The sequence below is a fragment of the Cariama cristata genome, unplaced genomic scaffold (assembly GCF_000690535.1).
Source record: "Cariama cristata isolate BGI_N322 unplaced genomic scaffold, ASM69053v1 scaffold21007, whole genome shotgun sequence".
Taxonomy (NCBI): domain Eukaryota; kingdom Metazoa; phylum Chordata; class Aves; order Cariamiformes; family Cariamidae; genus Cariama; species Cariama cristata.
In genome coordinates, this window is record NW_009628689.1 from 87,215 (window position 1) to 97,047 (window position 9,833).

Below are 9,833 nucleotides of genomic sequence, written 5' to 3' on the forward strand. Positions count from 1 at the left end.
GCTGCAGGGCGATGCATGTCACCGCAGCCTAGGAGGGGTTGAACAGTCGCAAAATGAGCTGGGGGGGTCAGGGTGCCTCTGATCAGCGGCTGCAGCAAGCAGCAAAGGGTGTGCGGAGGGATGGAGACTGCTGGCACTGCTGGTCAGGCTCCCGGGGAGGGTCAGGGTTGAGTATTTGCCCATTGGGGACGTGCTCAGGGTGGCTCAACAAGAGCCAGCGTGGCCCTGGCTGCGGGACACCCGTGTGGGTGACCCCTTGGGAAGCGGCTGCACACCCTCGGAGCCAGCTCTTGCACGCAGTGCCAAGGTGCTTCTTGCACTCAGCTCTGAATTAGGAGTCAGAGCACTTGGGACTGTTTTTTGGGGATGCCCTGAGCAGTCCTCACTTGGCAAAGTAGCGTGCAAGCAATGGAGAAAGTGTTGCACTCAGCGCATCTCGCAAAACATCCTGGGGGCTGGATGCTGAAAAAGACCTGGTGTGCTGGGTTGGTTTAGGTGCTGGTGAAGCCTTTGCAAACTCTTTGCTAGCGCTGCCTCTGCTTGCAGCTGCAACGGCTGTGCCACCACTTGCCAGTGACTCTTGGATGCTCGAGGATTCATAATTCATTTATATTTTTGTTGGAAGCTCATTCAGTTTTGGTTGTTGCCCTGTCGCAGGAAGTTGCTCTGATGAATGACTGGGGTGGATTTCTCTTCCAGAGGAACCCAGGCTTAATGTGGGCTTTCTGTGGACATCACTGTATATCAATACTGCTCTAATTGTCCATGACATATAGTCTTGGCGTTTTTCCCAGACAGTCTAAATAAATCATACACTTCTGCTATAGTAAATAGTCTGTTAGAAGAGATGTTATAGGCTTACAGCCCTCCCCCTCCCTCCAGGAGCTTCTTTGCTCTGCCTCTGATTTTCCATGTCCTTGCCGTACCAAGGAGGCTCTCCGCGAAGGCACCTGCTGCCTGCGCCGCCCGGGCAGCTCTGCAAGGACAAAGTGCCCAATATTGCAGCTCCTTCCAGGCTGGGGAGGGGGCTGTGGGCAGGGGAGGGGGTGGCCGTGCCCCGAGCTCTGCTTTGGGGCTGGCGTCTGCCCTCGCCAGAGCGGAGCTAGGCTGGAAAGTTTCTTGCACCGCTTAAGAAATGCTGGCGTCGCGCACTTGCAAAGTCTTTGTTAGTTTATATTATTTACATCAAGAAAATGCATAAATAAAATAGTAAATATCTCACAAAAATACAGGTTCTGTTAATTGGGCGTTGCAAACGAATCCTTGTGTGCTCAGGCTGGACAAAGCAGCACGGAGGGGACAACGCGGGTCCTCCTGGCCGGTGCAAGGGACAGCCCGGGTGGTGACATTGCCCGAGACTGCAAGGGTCTCCTGGGACAGGGGACAGGGTCACAGCCCAGCCAAGTCCTTCTCCAGGGAGAGGTACGAGAGGTAACCTCTGCTAGGGCTGATGGTGGAAAGGCGAAGACTTTCCAGGGAAGAAAATCCCGGGGTGTGCACAGAGCTGGTGGGAAACGACGCCGATACCCCAGAGGAAAATGCAGCAAGAAGGCATTTTGCTTTTGGCTGCACCCCTCCATCACCCCAGGAGCCAAAAAGCGAGTGCCCCGCTTGCCCGGGCGACTCAGACGCAGCAGCAGAGCGTGGAGCAGTCGAGCCTGGCAGGGGTCCCGGTGGTCCCGGCCTTCTTGTTCTCCTTGGGCAGCAGCAGCACAAAGGCCATGGCCAAGGCGCAGTGGTAGAAGCTGTGCACGTAGGTGTAATCCCACTCCTGCAAGCGGGGAGAGCGTTAGCGCGAGATCGGGGAGAGCGTTAGCGAGAGCCGCCGGGGCCGCGGGAGCAGCGGTGCCAGGGGACTCTGCCTTAGGTGCAAAACATTAGGTTTCTACAAGTAGCCAAAAGGAAAGGAATAAAAAAAAATTCCTGAGCCTTCCGCCTCTTTTTGCTGTCAGAGAAGAAAGGATTTCCAGCCTTAGGAAAAAAAAAAAAAAAAGCAAAGTGGATTTAACACATTCCAATTTGCACATTTCCCAATTCTTGAATGAAGTGTTTCATTACCCCGCAAAGGACGCGGCGGCGAGGCCGAGGCGCGGGGGGAGGCGGTTTCTGCTAAGTGACATTTTTATGTTCTGCTAGAATTTGCAATTACTAAATGCTTTGAAAAATAATCCTTGGGGATGATTGTGAGGTTGTATCTAGTGGCTCCCAATGCACAGAGCAGCCGTAACGGCGGGGGGGCGGGGAGGGGGGGACGGCACGGGGGGCAGGGGCGCCTTCCCCGCGCGGGGCGGACAGACCCTTTTGCAGAAGACGGGTGGACTGGCCAGCGGCGAGAGAAAAAGGTTGTAAACACGGGATCGAGTGCCCCTGGGAGTCAACTGAGAGTCTTTTCTTTGGCGTGAGCCAGTTTTGGATCCGGCCGTGCCTGGGTTGTATCCAGTCCCTGCCGTGGCTCTGCGAGGTGTCCTTAAGTCACCCATGCCCAGTTTCCAAAAAACCCTGCTTGCATTTGACAAAGCTATTCTGAGGACCACGCAGGGCTGAAGAAAGCATGGCCCATGTCCTTGTGACTCACTTAAATGGGGGGAAAAAGAGAGTGAGCATCACCCTGCGTGTCACTTGCTGTCCCATCTGTCCCTGCCCACACCGCAGTTAAGGGCCAGGGGCTGGGGTGGGCACAAGCAGGGATGAACCCTCGTCCCTGCCACCAGACCCCGGCACACCAACCCCACACACCCACACCTGAGCTGGGTTTTTTCCAAGGCTGGATGCAGCCCAGCGGTGTGAAGGGGGGGGTCCTGCTGTCTTGGTAATGTCCTTTACACCTTGTAAAGTCAGGGTGATTGCGTGTGCAGACAGGTACCTCAAAGAAGAACCTCAACATCAGTGCTAATGCCCCGAAACAGAAGCCAGGACCAATCTGTTGGGTGTAGACGCTCTTGTCTGGATAGAGCCCCTTCTTCTCTTTCATCTTTTGGAGCTGGAAGGAAAGAGAGAGCACACCAAGCGTATTCAACCAGACTTAGCTGGCTGCTCCCCATCCAAAAGATCCCATGAATGCTGAAACAAAACCACGCAAAGCCCACAGACCAACTTCCCCAGGCTGCGGCGTCTGCCGGCACGTGAGAAGCACCTCTGCCTGTGTGCCGCAACAGGTCTTCCCGCTTCATTCCTGATCATAATGCTATTTTTTTAATATTCAGCCCCAAACCCAGCTCAGGGAGTGTGTGCCCTCACAAACCCAGTCTCTGGGAAAGGGGATCCCAGCACAGCATCTGTGGGTCCCATGCCTTGGTCCCCTCCCTGCCTATCCCCTCCCCATCATGGCCACTTGTTTTCGCAGCTGGCCGGGCAGTTAGAGGGGGCTTAGTGACGGTATATAGCTGGGACTTGTGTCGCTGTATTCCCAGGATGGTTGGCAGCATCTCCCTGCGGTTTTTATCCTGTCACTGAATCCTTCTCCCTGCCTGCTCCTGCCAGTGGCTCCACCACCGCGCTCCTGCCCGGGTCGAGAGCATCAGCTGTGAGCGGGGCACAGGCTGCAGCGTGATGCCCGACTGTCCCAGCCAGATTCAGGCAGACTACAGGCAGATTCCTTCCCACTTTATCACCACGTTTTATGCACCTCTTCCACCGGTTTCGGGGCAGTTTACCAGACCCCTCTGCCTCTGAGTGGCTGTAAAAACTCCTTAAATACGTTCCTCCTGATTAGAAATGCAGGGAGAGGAGATGTGGTAGATTGCTTAGACTGATCGAATCTGGCGTTTATCACAAAGGCTGCTTGCTGTCTGCCTGCTTTCTGCTCGGGTTGAAGGAGAAAGGCTGTTTAATCACCGTGATGGCCTGTGCTGCGAGAGCTGGACCTTGAAGAGCAGAACGCTGGCACAGGTCGGACCCCTCTGTGCGAGGCTCAGCCCCTTCCCCGCTGCGAGCATTCTGCAAATCCCCGGCACGGTGCCCTTCCCTACGTACCCATTTCACGGTTATCACCAGGACGGCCGTCCCGATGGGTCCCGAGTAGACGCCGTAGCCCCAGCGGTCATGGTAGATCCTGACGGCAATGGTGAGGACGCCGAACATGACGAAGGTCGATCTCTTCGGCTCATCAAACTCTGCCAGGGCTGCGTGGCACCAAGCACACGGAGCATCAGCTCACCCACCCCCTTCCTCGGCTGCTCCCTCAAAACCTTACCGGCGTCTGTCCTGCCTGCCCCGGGGACGCTCAGCATTGCATCCAGGTCTGGTTTGCCCTTCTTATGCCTCAAAGCTGGGGAAACTGAGGCACACGGGGGCAAAGCAAACCATCCTGAGGCATCTGAATGCTGGATCTAGAGATGACTTTAGGGGTCTTCTGTTCAGTGATGCGCATGGAAGCTAAAGGAGATTTCCTGCCCGTATTTCCCTTTCCTGCCTCAACCCAGAAGTCGGAGGTGATTGCAAAGATGTGAGCCTGCCATCGGCTCTTGGGCTCATCCTACATCTCCAGCCCTCCCAAACTTGCCAGCTCACCCTGATGCAGCCCCCATCACACTGCTCCGGTAAGACCACGCTCGGCGGTGCGATGGGGACCGGGCTGCCTGGCCGTGCCGGCACCTGCCTGAGGTTTGCAAGCTGGAAGTCGCCAGTGCAAGTAAATTATTAGAGGCTTTTGTTTAGCACAGAATGGGGTAATAACTGATAAAAGTTATGGATCCCAGTGGGCTCCATGCTTTTCCAGCTCTCACAGCTGTGTTATGGCTGTCCTGGATTTGCATTCCGGGAAGCGTGCCCGAGGGTCTGCGTCCGCACATGTGTGCTCGGGCTTTACAAGCCACAACGAGAGGCTTCCCTGGGCTTCAGTCACCACACCTTCCATGTCCTTGGATCGTGGTTTTATAGGGAGTTTGGCTAAGGGATAATGTCCGCATTTTAATCTCTGTTGTTCCCCTGCGGGTCAGTATTTTAAACATCGTAGTCCAGGATTTGTAATTTTTTGCAAGGTTTTTCAATGCAGTAATGAAGCAATCAAGTTGAATTTTGCTGCGAGGAGCCAAAGTGTCTGGATCAGCTCTGACCTACCCTGACACTGCTGTTATCTACTGAAAATGCCCTTCGGAGATGATTTGCCTAATTGCCTTTTCCAGCCGAGCAGAGAGAGCACTGAAGTGCCATGAACAGTGTGGGAGCCCACCTTGGGACTCGCACCTTGGGGGAACAGAGCCATTTCTAAGGTTAATGTTTTCCCCACTCATTTTCCCCTGCATGGAAGATTTATCCCATCGCATGCCCTGGAAGGGGATGCTGCTGTCTGCATGGCTCAGCAGCGAAGGGAGGAGGGATGGCCCGGTGCCCGCCGGAGGGGATGCTGCCCCATGGCTCGTGCTGGGCTCAGGGGCTGCACGAGCCCCCCCGTCCTGGTTGGAGGTCTTGCACCATCCCTGGAGCTCTGAGGGGCAGACGGGAAAGTCCTGTGGGCATTTTGGGGCTGTACATCAGCATGGTGACCCCAGCTCAGCACCGGGAGGGCTGGGGACCCTGCCTGACTGGAGCTGAGACTGGGTGTGTGGCTGCTAGAGATGGTCCGAATCTGTTGAGCAAAGCCTTTGCTGTTGGAAAGTGCCTGTCCCCTCATCTCTCTCCCCTTACCCTACTCTCTTCTCCTGTCAGAAACACTCACATCCTTCAAAAAAAAACATGTTGAGAAAATGGGGAAATAATAGGTTTGAAGTTTTCATCCTTCTTTGGTTCTGTCATTTTTTTTCTTTACATTTCTATTGTATCTTGTTTCAGTGGCAAATGAAGAACAAAATGAGAAAAAAGAGAGTGAAGGGAATGTGGGAAAAGTAAAATTGAATAACAGGGCAAGGGTCAGAATTTTTAATAAAAAGGAAGTGAAATGTATTTCTGCTTTTCTAAGCAGATCTAATACTTCCCGTCATCCCAGACTAGGCTTTTGATAAACTAGGAAGATATGTTTGTTTTGACTAAACCACTTTGATTTGCATACTACCAAGGGAAGTGGCAGATTCTGCATTTCTTAATGCCCCCAAGTCAGGACAAGACAAGCTGATGGGCTCAGTATGGGGAAAATGAGGAGAAATGGGAGATTCCCTGATATATGAGGTTTCAAACCAAGTCATCTCACAGCACTGTCCTGCCTTGAACCAAAGCACAAGGCTGCATGTGTTACTTGCCAATTTGAAACAAGTAACGCTGCTGATGTAAGGACATGCATAAGAGCTGGTGAAGGCAGAGGAGCCCCTGACCGACACAAACACCGGGTACCAGAACTGTTTATCTCCAAGAGCAAAACTTCCCCAGCCACCACTCATGTGTGTCTGGACCTCACCGAGTGCAATGGTTTTCCAAGGCATTAATGATATAAAAATGGATTAAACCATAGCACAGGCTGACTCCCATAAAAGGCAGTCTCAGAGCTAAGTTTTCCAGATGGGAGCTCGATGGCGACAGCATTGCTGGGGACTGTACCCATTAACTGTCCCACCAGCGATGCTGACAAATCCTGCCTGACCTGCAAATGCTGGTGCTGGGTAGGAACCAGGAGAGACCAGTGCTTACCCATCAGGGACACCCAGATGGACAGAGCTGTTCCGTAGATGCTGAAGTACTCCAGGATATCATAGCGCATGAAGCACAGCACTGATAAGCCAGGACCATCGCATGCATGGTAAATCTATTAAAAAAAAAAGAAATAAGAAAAAAGCATTAGAAAACTAGTTCCTTACCCACAACTTACCAACTGGTTTGAAACAGCCTTTGGGTGGCTGTTGAGAGCATGGCCAGCCAGAACAGAACAGTCTCAAATACACCAGGGTCACTGATATGCAGTAATGAATGTATTTGAGAGATCATGTCACCCTTCACAATTGCAAATTGCCTGAGAATCAGCATTCTTCTCTCTTAGTACAAATTATTTGTGGATGAGCTTTACTTTGCCCCTTGGTCTGTGCCAGAATTTGCAAGCTGATGACCAAGCTGCTTTGAGCCGAGCCCCAGGCGGTGCGGGGACGTCCTCTTCGGCAGAAGGAGGACTCTGGGGTTATGGTTCTAATTGCGAAAGATTCTTGTAAAACAATTCAAAATGAGTGCCCTGATGAAATGTGTATGGATGCCAGGTCACTGTCCGGGCTAAATAGGGTTTATATGGCCAGAGTCTGAATGCTGGGGAATTCACTCATTAGTGCATTCCCTTAAAAGCCTCTGGTTCCTGCCCATTAGCTCATTGATTAGGCTATTAGCAAAAACCCATTGTCGTGCAACATAAATGCAAACCAAGCCAAAAGAAATTTTCCAGTGCAATCAGAGGAATGCTCCCAGTGTTTGCCTGGCACTCGCCTTTTCCTCCCAGCACTCAGCCCTGCAACTTTTCTAGTGGTAGCACCAGCGTGCTTCGCTGTTTCTGAAGAAGTCCCTTCACTGCTTGGCAGGATGCCCTTGGAACAATCCTCGCTGTCAGGGCCCAGCGGGGATGCTGATATTATTTATAATGAGAATTGCTGCAAGTCCTTTGGCTCGCTGCAGTTTTCTAGAAAAGATTGCACCACGGCTGTAATTCTTTTCTCTGTTTAAGACTGAGTTCGGGCAGACTGGATACAGGGAGAAGAAAGGGTGGAAGACAAAGAGCGTATTTCTGGCCGGTGTTGCAGCACTTGTCTGCGATGGACATATGCTTTTGCTGTGCTGATGAGGTGTCCTGGGGGAGGAGGAGTGGGATGCTACAAGAAAGGCAACAGGAGCAGCTGCTGCCCTTCCTACCCTCCCGACCGTGCTGGCAGCTGCCTTCCCTTCCTTCCCTTCCCCACACACAGATATTTTGCCTTTTCAATCTCTTCGGCGAGGACCTGTTCCACCTCCCATCGAAACACATGCCAATTTTCCTATTGACTTCTGGGGGAGGTGGAGCAGACACAAAACCAGTGCAAAATGAAATTGTAGATGTCTGGCTTCCCCGGGGAGCTGAGGGGGGGCTCGGTTGGGATGTTTTTATTAACTAGTCCTGTAGTTTTTATGGAACTGGCAGAATTTCTCCCCCTGCATTGTGCTTTAATTGGAGGTTTAAATGGTGGATCCTTAGGAATAAGAGACTGGCTTGGTTCAGAGCCCTGCTGCTGAGGAAGAGCTTTTCACACCACGAAGGTCCTTTATCTACACCCTGCCTCAGTTTCCCTTTCTCTGTGCAAGGGATGTGACAACCCTCATGAGATGCCTTGAGATGGGTGGGGAGAAGAGGTAAATGCAATGTTGGTTGGGTTGCTGGGCTATTTCCTTCACACTCTTTAGCAGAGCATTGCCGTGGGGTTAAATAGGAGATTTTTTCCAGTGGGCATGCTGCTTTAGATGCTCAATCCGTGTGTGCACAGAGGCACTTAGCAGCAATACAAAGCGCAGGGCAGCTTACTGCCGGGAGCAGGAATATGAATTATTTTGTATATGTAAAGACAACAGACTTTCTCCGCTCTTTATTCCCACAGCAGGAAAGGCAGAGTGACTCTAAGCCTGGTGAAACACACGTTTTCAAACCACTCTGCCAGGCTGGAGGGTTAATAATTATTTTTCTTGATGGCTCAGCAGCATGCTTTAGTCTTTCCTTTCCCAGTGCAGAAACTCCTCTGATTCCAGCATTGCTCCCATCACCAGTTAGCAATTGCAAAATCAATAATTCAACTACGTGCTTTTGGCTAAAATGACAGAAGCATAGCAAGAGACTCTGGATAGAATTTCAACCCAAAATTCAGCATGGCCACTTACCAGCTGTAAAACAAAGAGAAAAACCAGCTCCAAACACTGCAAATCAATCAAGTCTCTTTGCACCCAGACCCTCTCCCTAACCTCACAATCATAAAACACCATTAAATCTATGTAAGGCCACCCCTCAGGACATCCTAAACTGAAGAATCAGCAACTCAGCACCGCACACAGTGGGAAATAACTGAAAATGGGTATTTTGGGGGGTCATGCTCACTGCTGTTAGGTGATATCCCGCTACCCTTCCCGGTGGAGACCCAACGCAGGGGGCAATCGGGGGGATGAAACACGCAGGGAAGGGTATGGGGACATCTTACCGCCACGAAGAACATGGTGAAGAAGTAAACCATGGCTTCCATGTGGAAGCGCCGTTTGGCCGCGATGCTGATGGTGGGGAGGAAGACCAAGGTGCTGATGGTGGGCAGAAGGAGCTTGGCCACCAGCGAACCCATGGGTGCCTCGTGGGTTGGCGGCTCCCTGGACAGGGTCTCTGTGAGCTGGATGGGGACGGTGGAGAAAACAGCCGTGGTGTGTGTGCTTTAAAATTTAAATGCCCTGCATGGCCGGGAGAGCTGCGGGCAGGGAACAGCTGCTGCGACAGCCACCCCCTTCTCTCCTGTCTCTCCCCAACAGCAAAATTCTTGATGCAGCCGGCGGCTCCTAACAGCAGATGCTCTGTGCCCCCGGGTTTTTCTAAAGGAGCGATGGGGAATGTTGCTCTTGCAAGCCTTGTGCTGGGTGTCGGATGGGTGCATGGCGGGTGAGGGCTGTGGGTTTTCTTGTTCCCCATGGGGACACCCCACCTCTGCATCCCGCTGCCCCCAAGCCAAGCCTGGGTCAGTGCTGCTGGAGCAGCCTGGCAGGGGAAAACCAGCCACTGCTCCACACCAGCACAAAGTAGGGAAGAACTGGTATGTGGCAGGTACCAGGGGTTTTTAAAACAGTGGAATGTATCCTGCTACCTTTGCTGTATCTGAGAAATACACACCAAGCTCCAAATCTGCCTTTTATTTCCCCGTGAGGGCATACCTGGAGCGGGTGGCCCTGTTCTAGCGGAGCACAGGCATCAGGATGCTCGTGTGATGCAG

At 52.3% G+C, this 9,833-nt stretch overlaps 1 protein-coding gene across 1 annotated transcript; it reads right to left on the minus strand.

Moving 5' to 3' along the window:
• Nucleotides 1-1,601: 1,601 nt before the first annotated feature.
• Nucleotides 1,602-9,239, minus strand: TMEM8C (transmembrane protein 8C). Its single transcript, XM_009704920.1, has 5 exons — nucleotides 9,063-9,239; nucleotides 6,559-6,673; nucleotides 3,973-4,121; nucleotides 2,864-2,980; nucleotides 1,602-1,771 (listed from the first exon to the last, which is right to left on the minus strand). Exons 1-5 carry the CDS (start codon nucleotides 9,195-9,197, stop codon nucleotides 1,625-1,627), a joined length of 663 nt encoding a protein of 220 aa, XP_009703222.1. The 5' UTR covers nucleotides 9,198-9,239; the 3' UTR covers nucleotides 1,602-1,624.
• Between the last annotated feature and the right edge of the window lie 594 nt (nucleotides 9,240-9,833).

Excerpts from the sequence above, each read along its gene's own strand:
- TMEM8C (XM_009704920.1), bottom strand. The coding sequence starts at position 9,197 with ATGGGTTCGCTGGTGGCCAAGCTCCTTCTGCCCACCATCAGCACCTTG. Across the intron at positions 4,122-6,558 it reads CATCTGGGTGTCCCTGATGG|CCCTGGCAGAGTTTGATGAG; the intron begins GTAAGCACTGGT and ends GGTGCCACGCAG. Across the intron at positions 2,981-3,972 it reads TGGTGATAACCGTGAAATGG|CTCCAAAAGATGAAAGAGAA; the intron begins GTACGTAGGGAA and ends CTTTCCTTCCAG.